General features: G+C 47.1%; 1 protein-coding gene across 1 annotated transcript in view; it reads right to left on the bottom strand.

Annotated features, from left to right (window-relative positions):
• Positions 1–1,342: 1,342 nt before the first annotated feature.
• Positions 1,343–17,549, bottom strand: part of ADAM15 (ADAM metallopeptidase domain 15) — a 19,958-nt gene continuing 3,751 nt past the window's right edge. Inside the window, exons 5-21 of the mRNA XM_029286121.1 lie at positions 16,546–16,611; positions 16,143–16,211; positions 15,767–15,936; positions 15,064–15,145; positions 14,206–14,354; positions 13,240–13,414; positions 12,147–12,239; positions 10,955–11,150; positions 9,928–10,036; positions 9,350–9,503; positions 9,155–9,226; positions 8,737–8,848; positions 6,146–6,287; positions 5,991–6,035; positions 4,879–4,984; positions 1,738–1,844; positions 1,343–1,403 (exon numbers count right to left, since the gene is read on the bottom strand). Coding sequence (XP_029141954.1) covers positions 1,343–1,403; positions 1,738–1,844; positions 4,879–4,984; positions 5,991–6,035; positions 6,146–6,287; positions 8,737–8,848; positions 9,155–9,226; positions 9,350–9,503; positions 9,928–10,036; positions 10,955–11,150; positions 12,147–12,239; positions 13,240–13,414; positions 14,206–14,354; positions 15,064–15,145; positions 15,767–15,936; positions 16,143–16,211; positions 16,546–16,611 — 1,908 coding nt within the window. The remainder of the gene's footprint in view (positions 1,404–1,737; positions 1,845–4,878; positions 4,985–5,990; positions 6,036–6,145; positions 6,288–8,736; positions 8,849–9,154; positions 9,227–9,349; positions 9,504–9,927; positions 10,037–10,954; positions 11,151–12,146; positions 12,240–13,239; positions 13,415–14,205; positions 14,355–15,063; positions 15,146–15,766; positions 15,937–16,142; positions 16,212–16,545; positions 16,612–17,549) is intronic.

The following is a 17,549-nucleotide window of genomic DNA, read 5'->3' as shown; positions in this document are numbered from 1 at the left end:
TAACCAATAAATAAATCTTTATTTATATAGTTTATCTATGTAGAGTGCCACCTGCTTCCGAGCCGGCCAGGTGACACCTGCAAGGCGGGGAGTTGCCTAGCTGGATCCACCAGAGCCTCCAGCTCCGAAGGCAGTCTATCTGGATCAAACCGAATCTCCACACTGTACTGAGGTCTTGTGATATTAGCAAGGGATTCTGAACAAACCCGAAATGGTGGTTTATATTAAAAAAAAAAGGGGGATATTGAGGGTGGGAGCACGGGGGGGGGGGAAAGCTTTGAAGAGAAAAGAAGTGTCTTTGGCTTCATCTTTGATCGTGGCTGCTCTTTATCTGCTTCCCACTCCTTTAATAAATCAAATTAATTAAATTAAAGGCAGGGCTTGGGAGAGAAGGAGACGGTGGACCGAGGCGCCATCTAGTGGAGAAATCAGAGACTGGGGAAGGGGAGAGAAAATACAGGGAGCCCTTGACTTATGACTAAAACGAACCCCCCAATTTCTGTCGCTAAGTGAGTTTGGCCCCATTGGACGACTTTTCTCGCCATGTTCGTTAAGCGAGCCCCTTCGGTTGTTAAATTAGTCACACGGTCGTTAAGTCAATCTGGCTTCCCTCTGGACTTGATTTGTCAGAAGGCCGGGACACAGCGACCGTCGTTAAGTAGGAACCAGTTGCCAAGCGGCTGAATTTGGATCACGTGACCACGGGGATGCTGCAACGGAAGTGTGAAAAAAACGGTCCCAAGTCGCTTTCCTCCCCACCCCAGTGCCGTTGTCACTTTGAACCGGCCACTAAACGAGCCGTCGTAAATTGAGGACTTCCAGTAAATGCTTTCCCTCGCCGAAAAACAGAGAATTTCCCCCAAAATCAAGGGAGTTGCTCTCTTTTTATTAAGAAAAAAAAAACCATGGCCTCCCAGCCATTTCGGTGAATCTATTCCAGTGGAGATGGATCCAATAGCTTGCCTCTTGCACACCTGCGGGTGTGCAACTCCCCTTGCACACGTCCAGAGTTGCACCTCCAGGGGGCGCCTCAGAGAGTTCGCCTTGCTAGTGCAAATATATATATATATTCCCAGAATTCCCCCGGGAAAATGATTCGAAGCAGATCAAAATGGCGTCCCTTTAGTCAAGTTAGGACTCCTGACCGCTAGGCCGCAAATTTCCCAGCGATCCAGTGTCCGTCCCGGACAAGCCGCCATCGCTGTCCCGAGCTTGTGACGGACGAAGGAGGGCGGTGCTCTGCAAAATGTACAGCCGAACTCAGCCAAGCGAGCCACGGGGAAGATGGCGGAGGGTCCTTTCCGCGAGAAGTGACTTGTGCAGCTCGAGGGAGCGAGCCAGGTTATATTTCGCGAGTGTGTCCAGAAGAACCGGCCAGCGTGGGAGGGGGTGGGGGGGCCGGTCTGGAAGAAAAGCAGAGAAAGAAAAGACAGGTAAGTCCTTAACTTACGACTGCAATTGAGCCCGAGACATTTATTAAGTGCATTTTGCTTCGTTTTACGGCCTTCCAAGCCACGATTGTAGCGGCAACCGTCATGAATACGAGTCAGTTGCCGAGCGTCTGAATTCTGATCACGTGACCGCGATCGGGACGCTGCAACGTTAAGTGTTAAGTGTGAAAGTCAGTTTGCACTGTCCTGTGATCGTGTGAATGTGTCATTTTGTGGGGAAGCCACCATTTACATCCTTTGGCTTTTTTTGCCCAAAATACTACTTACTTCCTATCTTTGGGCTCACCTGGATGGCAACATCTGGACCTCGGGGTCACAGCTGGACACGGCACGGGGCGGATCCGAAGGCAACGGCTTCTGGGGAGGAGGGGGCGGCTTGGTGGGGCCAGGGGACTGGAGGGAAAAAACCCGAAATTGCGTGAACAAAAAGCTGTGAATCAAGGCAGGGCCCACCCCTCAAATGTTTCCTTTGCACCAATGAGTCTGGGGGACAGACTTTCAGAGGGGTGGACTTCAACTCCCAGAATTCCCCAGCCAGCCTCCTTTTTGCCTCGTGAGTTGGAGGCCATCTTAGACAGGGGGCCTTGGGTAGGGGTGCTGGGCCCTGAATGTAGGAGGACTTTGAATTCTGGGAGTTGAAGTCCACCCCTCTTAAAGCATTCTGGCTGGGGAATTCTGGGAGTTGAATCCACTTTTCTTAAAGCAGGCTGGCTGGGGGATTCTGGGAGTTGAAGTCCACCCCTCTTAAACGCTACTCTGGCTCTTCTCCCCACTTTTCCATTTGCAAATGGAGTCCCTCTGCCCCCTTCTGCTCCCCCCCGGGTCAGTTCACCTCCCTGTGGAAAGGGGTAAACAATTACCTGAATTTTAGGAATGGGGTCAGGAGGCAGCGGGCGTATAGGTGGGCCGGGTCGATCCCCAGCGGAGTCCTGGGCAGAAAACGTTCAGATAGCAAAGAAGGACATGCAAGGTTGAAGAGGGGTTATTTTTTTTTTCCAGAAAGGAGATAAGAAATGATAATTAACTAGGGAGAAACATCAGCTCATAGTTCAAGATCTTCAGGGAAAAAAAGCAACCGATTTGTTGCTAGGCTTAACAGACCTTGGACAGGTAATCCTTGACTTACGACAACAGATCCCGACATTTTTGTCGCTAAGTGAAACATTCAGCAGGCTTTGCCCCCTTTTACGACCTTCCTGTCCATGTTGTTAAGTGAATCACTTCAGCTGTTAAGTTAGTAAGATGGTCGCAAAAGGGGATCGCGTGACCCCAGGGGACGCTGTGACCCTCGTCAATAGGAATGTCTGATCCCCTGACCGTGGGGAGGCTGCGACGGTCGTAAGTGTGAAAAACGGTCGCAAGCCCCTTTTTCAGCGATGTAACTGTGAACGGCCGCTAAGTAAACCCTCGTAAGTCAAGGACTTCCTGTCTTTTAAATCTTCTGGAAAGAGTGAAACACAAGCAGAGTGGACGCCGGGCGTTGTGAGGATCGAACCGTGGTGTCCGCTCACTCCATCTCTTGCTAATCCGGAGTAGGAAAAGTGGGGTACAATGTGAAGGAGCGTTTGGGGGAAATCTCCTGCCTCCTCCTTTCATGCCTATCCATGCAAGGAGGCACATGCCACAGCCTTGAGGAACGTACAAAGAAGATCCCTCTTTCCCTCTCCCTCTCCCGACTCGGTTACCTGTGGATCCTTCGGGATCGGGTCAGGCGGCAGCGGCTTGGAAGGTGGGTCGGGCCGCGGGGCACCCAACGCAACGGGCTGCTGCAGCGAGACGGAGAGAGAGGGAGCGCCCGGGAGGGACGGGAGGAAGAGAAAGAGAAAGAATGGAGAAGAAGCCTAAACATAGGACTGGTGACATGCTGGAGGTTAAGTCAGACGATGCCATGCGTGGTTGGGGGGAACCATGCACCATGCGCCAACTGGGAAAAGGAGGGAAAGACGGGCAGAAAGAGGAGAGCGACCCAGATTTTATGGGGAGGTTAGGGGTCTTGACCTGTGTCACCCCATTAATCCTGCCTCTCTTTGACCACTCGGCCACAGATCGCCTGGGGGTGGTGGGGGTCCGTCTAAGAAAGGGCAAACTCTGTAATGGTGTGTGGGAAAGACCTCGGGTCCAACAAATGCTGCCTGGGGAACAGTTAGATAAGAGATTGCTGACCCCAGAGCTGCCTAACGGACGGAGAAAGGAACTGTCTCTAGTTTATCAGGTTCAGAAAGAGACAGCGGGATCTTTGTCCTTTCAAATTTGCAAGCTTCTGGTAAAGTTACAATAAAGTAGAATTATCCCAAAGAATTATCCCAAAAACTCTTGCCTTTTTTCCTTGAAGATGTTTCGCTTGTCCTCCAAGAAGCTTCTTCGGTTCCGACCGAAGGGTGGGGGAAACGGAAGGATTTATATTCCTTGCAGTCATGTCCGCTTCTACTGGCCCCAGTGACTCTCAGGAAGAGCGCTAATGATCTGAGGCCTGCAAGGAATATAAACCCTTCCATTCCCCGCCCTTCGGTCAGAACTGGAGAAGCTTCTTGGAGGAGAAGTGAAATGTCTTCCAGGAAATAGAAAGGAAGTCTTTTTGAGAGGCAACTGGACCTTCTTGGATAGGAGATTGCTGCCTAATGGCTAGAGAAAGCAACCTTCTCGAGTTTTCCAGGCTGTAAAAGAGAAGGCGGGGGATTCGTAATTTCAGACTTGCAAGCTTCGGCTAAAGTTAGCCCTACAATAAAGTAAATTTGGTTCATCTTCGGGGTGAATGGACTTGGGAGACTGGGAAGGGATACTACTCAGGGGAACTGTTGGATAAGAGACAGCTGAGCCCTCAGCTGCACAACAGGCAGAGCAAGAAACTCACAAACTCACATCCCTTGTTTCTCAGGCTGTAAAAGAGACAGCGGAAGAATTGCACTTTTAGATTTGCAGCGTTCCAGGTTTTTAGCCCCAGGACCAACACAAAGAGGGGAGGAATCCCCTGTTTTATCCAGCTGCACCCTTCCCACAAAATTCTCCCCCCCGAATACAACCCCACAGGCGTTGTAACCAGGCTGTTTTGTTTTCCCCTTCGATCTGCAACTTTAGAAAAACGAGTTGCTGCTTTATTCCAAAATCGAAATGAGATCAAACCATCTTTTTCTTTCCAGGTCTTCGATTCCTTTCCTTTTGGGAGACCCCAATTCCTCGATATCAAAATTGGCGGCCCCCCAAACTACAGTGGGGCAAGAGACAGGAGAATCCTCTCTCTCTTTTTTGGCAACGGTTTTTCTTGGTTTTCAAATGGATGCTGCAGCCTCGTAAACGTCCTAAATTAACTTTAAAACTTTCCTGGGATTCACTCTGTCCGGTTCTGCGGAAAGCAATATTGGCTTTTTTTTGGGGGGGGGGATGAGCAGAAGAAAAAAAGGGGGTGCTTTTTCAGCCCCTCCCCATTTACCTTTGACGTTGGCATAAGCTGAAGCTCCGTGCTTTGCTTCCACTGGGGGGGCCGAGGACGGCTTGGCGGATCTTTGCCGAAACTTCGGGGTTCCAGTTGGGTGATCCTGAAGAAATGGGGTTGGCAGGAGACAATTTTAATCCCGGTTTGGCGGGCGAGCTTGAAGGAGAAAAACCCCGCCACCTGTAAAATGGGAAACACCCCAAGGCAAGCCATCCACGCTTCCGAGCTGTTTGCGAATCCGATTCCTGGAAGAGGTTCTGCCAAGCCACAATTTCAAGAGCCATGTTTAAGCCATGATCAAGGAAGCCGCAGCCGGCCAAACTCAGATGGGAGCCAAACTCAAAACCCAGCCGAAAAAACCATCAGTTCTCTTAGAAAGCAGAGCGGAGTGTCTTGCAGAGTGACAGTCCAGGCAGGAAAAGAGGCAAGAGACCAGAGAGGTCACAAGGTGGAGGACTTTGCCACCAGCCCGTTGCTTACAAACCACGATTTGCTTACTACCCTAGACGGCGTTCCAACCCCGTTTTCTTTTTCCCTGCGGAAGGTTTGCTGGACGTTTAGCTCCAGCCTCTAAGATTGCAAAAGTGGGAGGGGAAAAATATGTCAACTATCTGGAGCGATCTGGCCTCAGGAAGGATTTCCAGACAGTCCTCGCCTTAACGACCACTTTGGGGGGACCCGAATTTCCATCGGTAAGCAAGCCGGGGTCCTTAAATGAATCCGGTGTCCCCCATTGTGGGAAGGTCGTAAAAGGAGCTCCACCTGATCCCGGGATGCTGCCACCGTCACTAAGATACGCCCGGAGCCATTTGTCCAGAATAGGCTCTCCTGCTTGAGCAGGGGGTTGGACTAGATGACCTCCAAGGGGGTGAATTTCAATCCCAGGTCTGTGGGGGTGTTATAAGCGTGAGGACTGGTTATCAGTCACTAAACAAACCGCCGTAAGTCCGGGACTACTGGCTGAGGCGCCCCAAACAGCACCGTCACCGTTCACAGAGCCAAGATCCAAGCAGCCCCACCGTTGCTGCAACTGAGGAAGACCCCTCCCCAATCCTTTCACATGCAGAGCGAGGGGCGCGTGTACCCCCAAAACCCATACTCCCTCGCACCTTTCGGCTGGGTGAAGGAATTGCACCCGCGACTCTGGCTCGGCCCTAAAGACGAAGGGTTACAGAGTGAGCGCACAAAAACAAGGGTTACTTTTTTTTCCCCCCCTTAAAGGAGCGCGTCACTCGGCGAGGAAGAGGCGCGAGAACGGCCTTACCTGTACTGGCAACTTGTGCCCTTGCCAAACTGGCAGAGGCGCTTGTGGAGACCCAGCCGTTTGGCACAACAGAGGCCGACAACCAGCAACGCCGCCAGGAGCAGGGAGATGACCACCAGCGCCGTCGAGGCTGCCCGGCTCGCTGGAAAAAGACAAGGCGAGCAAGTGTTAGGCCGTGCCGAGGTTGGACGGCGCATGCCGAACTGCGGGGGCAGCTGGGCATCTCGCTAGCACAAAAGAGGCCTTGTGTCCCGTTTCACAAAGCCGGGCCTTTTAGGCATCCTCCGGCGGGTGCCGAGCTCCGTGGCTGGCTTGGAAAAGAGGCATTTCCTAAAGTCGTAAATACACCTGGCGGTTTCGTTTCTGCTTTTGTCACTTTGTGGAAAGAAGTTCCTGGTTTTTACTTTGGACTCCTGAGCCGAGGTTAAGTCCTAGCCGGAGAGGGAGGCGATAAATTGATTAAAAACAAAAAATCTAAGAGATTTTTGCATCCGAGCTGAGGATAGGGAAGACGCTGGACCAGGATGATGGCAAATCAGAGCGCTGCGTTTATATATATATATATATGTATCATCTATCTATCTATATGTTCTCTCTCTCTCTCTCTCTCTCTCTCTCTCTCTCTCTCTCCCCCTCCCTCCCTATCTATCCATCCATCCCTCGGTCTCTCTGTCTTTATCTAGCTATCTGTCTGTCTACCATCTATCTGTCCACTTGCCTATCTATCTAGATCTATCTTCTTTCTCTCTCTCCCTCCTCTCCATCCATCCATTCCTGTCTCTCATCTATCTGTCCATCCATCTACCTATATCCATCTATTTTTAAGAAGAGACTGGACGGCCATCTGTCTGAAATGGTATAGGGTTTCCTGCCTGAGCAGGAGGTTGGACCAGATGACCTCCAATGTCCCTTCCAACTTTATTATTATTATTATTATTATTATTATTATTATTATTATTATTATTATTATTATTATTATTATTATTATTATTATTATTATTATTATTATTATTATTATTATTACTATTATTATCTATCTAGATCTATCTTCTTTCTCTCTCTCCCTTCTCTCCATCCATCCATTTCTGTCTATCATCTATCTGTCCATCCACTTATATCCATCTATCCATCCATCCATCCATCTTGCTGTATGTCCCTCCCCCTCCCTCCCTCCCTCCCTCCCTGTCTGTCTGTCTGTCTGTCTGTCTATCTATCTATCTATCCTGCCTCTCTCCTCTACCTACCTACCTTCTCCTCTTCCCTCCCCATGGCATCTTCCTTCTGTGTGGCGTCTTTTCCGGACCCCACCCGCTGAGGGCTGGGATTGCAACCCCCCCCCCCCCCCCCCCGTTAAGATGCTTTGAGTCTTTCCAGGGGGAGGAAGGGCTGTAAATGAGACACCAGCTGATTTTTTTCTTCAGGTAGACCCCCTGATGACCCACGGAAAAGCTCTCCTTAATGGGGAACTAATGGCTGGGGGAAATTGCTGCAAATTGACACACCTGGCAGGAACAAGTGGGAAGCAAGGAAAAGGCGGCTGGAACAAAGGAAGGGGAGAGCTGGGGGGGGGGGAAAGGTGCACGCTGCAACCCAGGCATGCATGCATTTGCAAATCTGCAATTGTTAATAAGTACATTTGTGCATTCGTATAACTGCAAACGACACAATGATCTGCAATCGTTAATATATTTGTGCATTCCTATAACTGCAAATGACACAATGATCTGCAATCGTTAATAAGTATATTTGTGCATTCCTATAACTGCAAACGACACAATGATCTGCAATTGTTAATAAGTACATTTGTGCATTCGTATAACTGCAGACGACACAATAATCTGCAATCATTAATAAATATATTTGTGCATTCTTATAACTACAAACGACACAATGATCTGCAATCGTTAATAAGTATATTTGTGCATTCCTATAACTGCAGACGACACAATAATCTGCAATCATTAATAAATATATTTGTGCATTCGTATAACTGCAAACGACACAATGATCTGCAATCGTTAATAAGTATATTTGTGCATTCCTATAACTGCAAACGACACAATGATCTGCAATCGTTAATATATTTGTGCATTCGTATAACTGCAAACGACACAATGATCTGCAATTGTTAATAAGTACATTTGTGCATTCGTATAACTGCAAACGACACAATAATCTGCAATCATTAATAAATATATTTGTGCATTCGTATAACCACAAACGACACAATGATCTGCAATCATTAATAAATATATTTGTGCATTCCTATAACTGCAGACGACACAATAATCTGCAATCGTTAATATATTTGTGCATTCGTATAACTGCAGACACAATGATCTGCAACTGCAAACGACACAATGATCTGCAATCGTTAATATATTTGTGCATTCATATAACTACAAACGACACAATGATCTGCAACTGCAAACGACACAATGATCTGCAATCATTAATAAGTATATTTGTGCATTCCTATAACTGCAAACGACACAATGATCTGCAATCGTTAATAAATATATTTGGGCACTCATATCATCGCAAACAACGCAATTAAGCCCTTGCTCTGCGCCCACCTTCCCTTGCCTTACCTTCCTGTGGGGCGGGGGGCCCACTGTCCACACTGCCCCCGAGGCCGCCCGTCTGGCAATGAGGGGGCGCCCACCCGGGCTCACAATGGCAGTGCCCTTTGTTGTTACAAACCTGCAGGTCGAAAAGGGAAGCCTCAGTTAGCCCAGCCAGGATCAAACTGGTTCTGGGTTTAGAGAGGTCTTCGGGCTGATAGTTTCCCACGCTGCCTCCTTCCCTCTTTCTCGCAAGTTTCTGGTCCTCAACACTTTCTGTTGAGGACTAGCAACTTCTTGCACAAAAGTTGTGGTGGGGGGGAAGAGAAAAAAATGTCCAGTGTTTCAGCCTACCTTTCTTTTGGTCTTTTGATGTTAGGTAAACAGTTTTTGAAAGAGAGAGGTGTGTGTGTGTGTGTGTGTGTGTGAAATATATTTCACTTACCCCATGCCCGCTGCACTGGCATACCGGGAATTTGATGGAGGAAACATCCTGGCATCGTTGGTTGATACAAACCTATAAACAAAAACATGGGTAGTTCTCAACGTACAACTTCATTTCATGACTGTCCCAAGGCGGGGGAAGCAACTCTGTCTCCCCAAAATCTCGGCCAGAAAAGCCCATTTGAGGCTTGCTCACTTTGTTAGGATCACAACTGGTCCCGGGTGACACCCCGGCTTCATCCACAACATCGGCAGCAACGACAATCCTAAGAGCATCCCGCAGGCAGTTGAACGTCCGGACCGATCCGTTCCGTCTTCTCTCGCACTGCAGCTGCCCACACTGGACGTTGCTGTGGGAAAGAAACGTAAATCATTCCTTCATGTTCCTAGTCCTCAGGGTTTTTTTTAATTTTAAAAGAGCCTGGGGCCCGGCCTCCAGGCCCCACCCAGTTAAATTATCCATTCCTGCCAACATTCATCGTACATTTCCGAGCTGTAGGGTTTGAATTGCTGCTGCCGTAAATATTGTGTGACCTTTTGTGTAAGTTGTTGTAAACAGGATAAAGTTTCCAACACTCTATTTTATTTACGGGTGGTCCTCGATTTACGGCCACGATGGAGCCGAAAATTTCTGCTGCTAAACGAGACAGTTCTTAAGGAGAGTTTGGCCTCCTGATCCTGAACTAATTTTTTTCCCCATCGTTTTAGTAAATCAACCTTCGCGGTGTGTGAAAAGAATCCACCGTTGTAGGGGATAAAAAGGGAAGCGCTTACCTCTTGGCACAGGGGATGTAGGAGCTGTCGGGATGCTGCCCACAGTTTCCCCGTGCGTCGCCCCTCTGATTCAGAGACGCCACGCAGCCCTCCGACACGGGAACCGCATCTGGGCAAAAAAAATTAAAATTTAAAAAAAAAAAAGGGAATTACTGCAAATAAATGCAGGGCTCCCAAGCTGAGCGGTTCACAGGCTGCTAAAAGATCAACTAAAATAGGATAAAGCATCATCGGTTAATTAGACAGGGTAAATAAAAAACAAACAACTATCTAGTGGTTAAGAAAATGGGAGATGGTGAATTCTAGTTCCACCTTAGGCACGGAAGCTGATTGGGTAACTTTGAACCAATCACCAGGAGATGGTGAGTTCTAGTTCTGACTTAGGCAGGAAAGCTGATTGGGTGACTTTGGGCCAATCACCAGGAGACGGTGAGTTCTAGTCCTGCCTTAGGCATGAAAGCCGACTGGGTGACTTTGAGCCAATCGCCAGGCGACAGTGAGTTCTAGTCCTGACTTAGGCATGAAAGCCGACTGGGTGACTTTGAGGCAATCACCAGGAGACGGTGAGTTCGAGTCCTGACTTAGGCAGGAAAGCTGATTGGGTAACTTTGGGCCAATCACCAGGAGACAGTGAGTTCTAGTCCTGACAGGCATAAAGTTGGCTGGGTGACTTTGAGCCAATCACCAGGAGACGGTGAGTTCTAGTTCTGACTTAGGCAGGAAAGCTGATTGGGTGACTTTGGGCCAATCGCCAGGAGACGGTGAGTTCTAGCAGCGAGTTCGAATGAAACATGAACATATCTAATTGACAGTTAGTTCTCGACTACCTCAGCCATGTGATTCCCTTAACAACCGCACGATTCCCTTAACCACCATCACACACACACACACACACACAGAGATCACAAAATCGGATAGTGACTCGCTCCACCAAGGCTTTGCTTCGCCACGGAAACCCTGGTCCCCATTCTGGACGTAGCTCGAGGACCAGCTGTATGGAATGTGGGTGGATCGAACCTCAGCTTACCGGGACCCCAACGGGCTTGGCACTGGCTGGAGTAAGTGGGGCAGGTCCCCCCGTGGCACAGGGCCTTTCCACCTTCGCATAAGGTGCCGTCTTGCTTGTAGAGATTTGATGGGCAGTGTGGAGAGGTCCCATCGCAGAATTCAGGGAGATCACATTCATCCCAGACCGCCCGGCACGTGTGTCCAGCACTGAGCAGCTACACATGGGAGAACAGAACAGGTAGAGTTACCTGTGCAGGTACCCTCAACTTACAACAGTTTGGGTTTAGTGACCGAAGTTACAACACCACTGGAAAAAAAGAGACGGCGCCATTTTTTGCACCTATAACCTTTTGCAGTATCCCCGTGACCAAAATTGCTTGGCAACTGGCTTGGACCTGTGACTGTTCTGGTGTTCCGGGGTCACATGATCAAAACTCAGAGCCTTGGTGGCTAATTCATATTTACGACGGTTGCAATGTCCCCCGGTCCCCTTTTGCAATCTTCGGCCGAGCGAAGTCCGTGAGGAAGCCAGGATTCACAACCAGGTGACTCAGTTAACAACGGAGTCAGGATTCACTTCACAACTCTTCCGGGAAAGGTCGTTAAATGGGGCAAAGCTCCCTTAGTAACGGGTCTCGCTTGGCGATGGAAATGGGTTCAATTGTGGGGGTAAGTTGAGGACTGCCTGTAGAAGCAGCTTCCTTTTTTGACTCGGAAACCGCTCCTGGACTTTGTGCTTGTGGTGGAAAGGAAAACGAAACTTTGATTTGGGGTTTTGCTGATGAGATGTTGTTATAGAAATATATATATTTCTATATTAGGCAAAAATAAAAAGTCTAAACAAGTAATTGTATGTTATTGCCTTTATTCTATTGTGCTAAAAAAAAAAAGGCAGAAGTCAGTGCTTCCTTTCTTTTCTTTCTCCTTTTACCCTATTCTTTTCCCCCCCTCTCCTTTTCCCCACTTTCCCACTATTTTCCTCTTTCTTTGAATTTCACACTTGGAGAAACTATTAAAAATTTGCCACTTGAGGCTGGGCAAAACTGGGCAGAGCTGGAAATTTCAAATTTACAAGAGCTTCAGTTGAGGATGGAGAACCAGAACAGAATCCGGGGAACAAACCAACCAGCAGAATCCTGGTTTGTATCGGAAGAGGGCTAAGAACGAAAAGAAGGGGTTTATCCTGCATTTTTTGGGGGGGGGCACCTTACCTTGCATTGGTGACAACATGGTTGACCAGTGGCACACTGGGCTCCAGCCATCAATTGGCATGCCGTTGCATTACAACAAGGGTCTGTACACTCCTGGAGAAGAAGGAAGGAGAGAAAAAATGGAAAAGGAAACAAAAATCGTAATTTTGAAAAAAAATTGTCCTACAAAGATCGGCTCTAAAGGACTAAATTGACTGCTTTGATTAAAGAAAAGAATACAATTTGTTGTGTTGCCACTTGGAAACCTCTTCTGGACTTTGTGCTCAAGGTGGGGAAAAAAAGGAACTTTGATTTTTGGTTTTGCCGATTAGATAGATATGTTGTTATAGAAATGACTAGAATAATAATAATAATAATAATAATAATAATAACAACAACAATAATAATAATAATAATAATAATAATAGTAGTAGTAGTAGTAGTAGTAATACCAATAATACCAATACCAATAATACCAATACCAATACCAATAATACCAATAATACCAATACCAATAATACCAATACCAATAATAGTACCAATAATAATACCAATAATAATAATAATAATAGTAGTAGTAGTAGTAGTAATACCAATAATACCAATACCAATGATACCAATGCCAATAATACCAATACCAATACTAATACCAATAATACCAATACGAATAATACCAATACCAATAATAATACCAATAATACCAATAATACCAATAATAATAACAATAACAACAACAACAACAACAACAATAATAATAATAATAATAATAATAATAATAATAATAAGCATCATCAGCATCAGCATCAGCATCAGCATAGAGTTGGAAGGGACCTTGGAGGTCTTCTAGTCCAACCCCCTGCTCAGGGGGTTTGTTAAAACTCATTTAACAAATGTCCCCTTTAGCAGCAGAAAATTCCCACCGAGCCTAGTGGGGCCTCTTAGGACAGAGAAGGAGAATGCCAAACGGAATGGAGTCTCTTTTTTAGGGACTGGCTGGCACAAAACAGAACACCCCATTTCTGCTGGCACAAATGAAATAAATAAAGGCAACCATGCCACCTCGACACAGCAAGGATAAGCGAGAAAGAGCTTGTTGGTTTTTGTCCTTCCTTACCAAAAAAAGGCCGCAATCACACTGCTCTCCGGATTCTACCAGGCGGTTCCCGCAGTGGGACTTCACCAGGCGGGCTGGTTCGGGCTGGTCAAGGAGGCAGTTAACCTGGTTTCGCTGGAGGATTTGCTGGAAACGATGTTGGCTGCAGGTACTGAAGCTCAACCCGGGCATAATCCTAGCGAAGGAAAGAAGGAAGGAATTTTCAGGACAATCCTGACTTTCCAGGCGTGGGAAACGAGGTGTGGGAGGTGGATCTTTGCTTTGCTATTCAGAGTTTATTTGAGTCTTTGAAGAGAGGCTCCATTTATTTTCCACAGCACCAGAAAGCCAGACAAGAAACAATGGGTGGAAACTCATCAAGGAGAGAAGCAACTTAGAACGAAGGAGAAATTCCCTGAGAGCTCAAATAATTCATCAGTGGAACTACTTGCCTCCAGAAGTTGTGGGTGCTCCATCACTCCATCAATGGAGGCTTTTAAGAAGAGATTGGACAGCCATTTGTCTGAAATGGCATAGGGTTTCCTGCCTGAGCTGGGGGTTGGACTAGAAGACCTCCAAGGTCCCTTCCAACTCTGCTATCTTTCCTTCCTTCCTTCCTTCCTTCCTTCCTTCCTTCCTTCCTCCCACCCTCCCTCCCTCCCTCCATTCATTCATTCATTCATTCATTCATTCATTCATTCATTCATTCATTCATTCATTCATTCCATCACTGGAGGCTTTTAAAAAGAGACTGGACTGTCATTTGTCTGAAATGGGAGAGGGTCTCCTGCTTGAGCAGGGGGTTGGACTAGATGACCTCTAAGTTCCCTTCCAACTCAGTTATTCTATTCTATTCTTCGTGTCCAGCCATCCAGGAAGTTTCAAATCACTCCGGGAAAAAAATTCAGCGAGGAGTTCTCCAGCTCCCTGAAAACGAAGTAGAAAAACAGAAGCCTACTCGGCCGGCCCGGAGGTATTTTCGCTCACCCTGTTGGTGCTTCCATGATGCACTTCCGGCTTGGGGGACGGATGGAACTGTTGCAGCCACAGCCGTCGCTGTCGTGGGCGAGACCGAGATTGTGGCCGAGTTGGTGTGAAAGAGTGGAAGCCATGATTAAAGAGCTAACGGAATGGCCCTGGAGGAAAACAAACCAGGGTTCGGGAAAGGGAACTGCGCCAATCCAGTCCCATAAAAACAAGCCCTTTCCAAACTTAGAGGGTCCTATAGGTAGCCCTCGTCTTATAATAATTCATTTAGCGACTGTTCAAAGTCGAAACCAGCACTAATAAGTGACTTACAGCCGGTCCTCGCACTTACGACCATCACAGCATCCCCACACCCAGGTAGTCGTAAATCAGAAGCCAGCGAGGAAGGCCGTAAGTGGTGATCACACCACCCTGCGACCCCATGATTGCCATAAATTCTATTCTATTCTTCTATTCTATTCTATTCTATTCTATTCTATTCTATTCTATTCTATTCTATTCTATTCTATTCTATTCTATTCTATTATTTTATTCTATTCTATTCTATTCTATTCTATTCTATTCTATTCTATACTATTATTCTATTCTATTCTATTCTATTCTATTCTATTCTATTCTATTCTATTCTATTCTATTCTATTCTATTCTTTAACCAGATTTATTGAAAGACAAGAAGAATGAATTGACAGCAATTTTGTCAAGAGGAGATGCTCATTTTAGATGGTTTTTAATTTTCAATTTATCTTTCCTAGTGGGGGATCTTTGATCCTCTGGCTAACCACCTGTTGATGCTCCGGGGGAAATTTTTTGCAAGCCTTTGTCGGCGTTCCCAGCCTCCCAGAAGCCCCTTCCACTCACCATGCTGACCCCACCGGAGCGCTTAGAGCAGATGGACCCTTGGGTGGACGCGCCAATGACGCCGGCGGGAAACGGAGGACCACTGCAGGCAAAAAGGAAGCAGAGGGAGTTTGCACGAATTAATGCCAGAAATTAAAGTTCAGAGTTGTTTGGTTTGGCAGGAATCCCGCTAAAATAATTTTAAATGAATTGGAGGCTGCCCCCCCTTTGAGGGGAGGAGCCCTAATGAGAATTTGGGGCTTGGTGGGAGGGGTTACCCCCCATTTAACACACAGGGGAACCCCCCCCCATTTGAGAATCTCAGTGTAGCAGAGGGAAGGGATAGGAGGGGAAGGACTACCCAGTAGCTCCTCCCCCTGGCTTTGTAACACCCCCCCTCTGCATGGCTCCACCCCCCCAGCTTCAGGGTTCTGACCCAAGTGGCTAGACCCTTTGAAGGATTTGTTTATACTCTCTCTCTCTCTCTCTCTCTCTCTCTCTCTCTCTCTCTCTGCATTGAGTTAATTAATTTTTTTTTTTTAAAAAACAACAACAAGCTCCTAGTCCTCTTGCTGATCTAGGCTGCACCCGATGTCTTACACAATGAGCTGCTCTCTTTTTGCATTGAGTTAATTAAAAATATTTAAAACAAAAAACAAAAAAACACAACCAAGCTGCTAGTCCTCTTGCTGATCTAAGATCCCGGCTGCCTCTGACGCCTTACACAATGAGCTGAACGTTGTCGTGTGGAATCCGGGGCAGCAAATCCTTCTCTCTCCACTCAAGGATCCGCTGGAGGATCTCTTTTGCGGTTCCATTTGTCGACACGCGGTTGCCGTTATTCCAGACTTCGGCGCCCACCAGAGCCACCCGCAGACCCAGCAACCGGTAGAACTGGAACAGCAGCAGCCACAACGACAAAAACAGATTTTTGCACAGAGTAACAAATTAAGAAATCATTGTAACTGGGGATATTTTTTGTTCCTGGCGGGGTTAACGGGTCTTTATAAAATTGGTATCCCAACAATATGATGAAATCTAGCCAAATAATTGCTCCAATTTCAGGGGGGGGGAAAGGGAATGTCGGGATCGCAGCTCACCCCGTCCATGTGGCTGGCGATTTCCAAGATCCGCGTTCGAGTCCTGTTGAGGTTCGGATTCAGCTTGAACTGCAAGGCAGAAAGATTGGTGTCAGCAGTGGGATAAGCGTGGGATCAATAGGGAGTTTTCAGGGAGGGATAACTAGATCTGTGGGATTCCTGAGGCTTTGGAGGGAATCAAAACTTGTGTCTACGGTGAGAAGGTGGGGCGAGCTGGGGGGGGGAAGAAGGACTTACTCACTGAGATCTAGCAACATGAGCTTTCAGTTTACACTAGCTATCCCTTCAATTCAATGCTTGCAATTTTTTTTCCCTGCAAATTTTTGCTGGAGACTTGATAAGCCTGCAAAAAAAAAAAAATGGCTGTGGGAGCAAATTGGGGAGGGGGGGAAACAGTCCTCACCTCGGCCTGGTCCACCACGATCACCAGCTCCACGTAACCACGTTCGGCCTCCGCTTCTCGCTTCACCTGGGAGGAACAATGGAGCAGTCAGACAGAGGAGACCCAAGTGCTGGGTTCGAGACCAAATCGGATAAAATCGAACAGATGTATGTATATCTAAAGTTTGGGGGCTAAAAGCTTTCTAAGGATCATCGTGGTTTGTGGAAGCCTCTGGAACGAAACACGGATTTTTATATATATATATATAATTTTTTATTTTTTAAACCAACAAAACAAAACAAAACACGGATTTTTTTAATTCGAAGGCTGGATGGTCAGCTCTAGAAATTCAGCCCTACCCGTTTCTGGGGTGCCCTCTTTGGCTGCAGTTGGGGGTGAAATTGTCTGCAAATCCCGGTCACCGGTTTCATTCCTTGGAGTCTGTAAGCCCTCGTCTGCCCATCTGGGGTAGACTCCAAGCTGTAGCTTCTAAACCGGGAGACGGTAAGGAGACCACTGGGTGATCAGAGAAAAGAGAGAAAGAAGGAGGCATGTTTCAAAGTGCAATATTTTGGATTTCTTTGGCGCAGAGCAGGGGTAAGGCAACCTCGGCTCTTTTATGACTCATGGACTTCAACTCCTCAGAAAAGCAAAGGAGAAAGTGAAAGTGAAAGCAACGGGAAGGGGGGAAAGGGAGAATAAAACGAAAGTGATGATGAACAGGTAGAAGCCAGAGAGAAGGGGAAAGAGAAAGCAAAAGATGAAGAAGTAAAGGGAAGCCTAAAACAAAAGTGAAAATGGGACATGGATGGGAGGAAGGAGAAATTGAAAGTGAAAGCGAAGGGTGAGGAACTAAAGGGAAGCAGAAAATGATGGTGAAAATGAACGTGGATGGGAGGAAGGAGAAAGTGAAAGCAAGGGATGGAGGAAGTAAAAGGAAGGATAAAATGAAAGTGAAAATGAATGTGGATGGGAGGAAGGAGAAAGTGAAAGTGAAAGCAAAGGGTGAGGAAGTAAAGGGAAGC

Source organism: Protobothrops mucrosquamatus, unplaced genomic scaffold, assembly GCF_001527695.2.
Source record: "Protobothrops mucrosquamatus isolate PMUCROS unplaced genomic scaffold, P.Mucros_1.0 scaffold2939, whole genome shotgun sequence".
Taxonomy (NCBI): Eukaryota; Metazoa; Chordata; class Lepidosauria; order Squamata; family Viperidae; genus Protobothrops; species Protobothrops mucrosquamatus.
The sequence above is the reverse complement of the archived record's forward strand: the minus strand, read 5'-3'. Positions and strand labels throughout refer to the sequence as shown.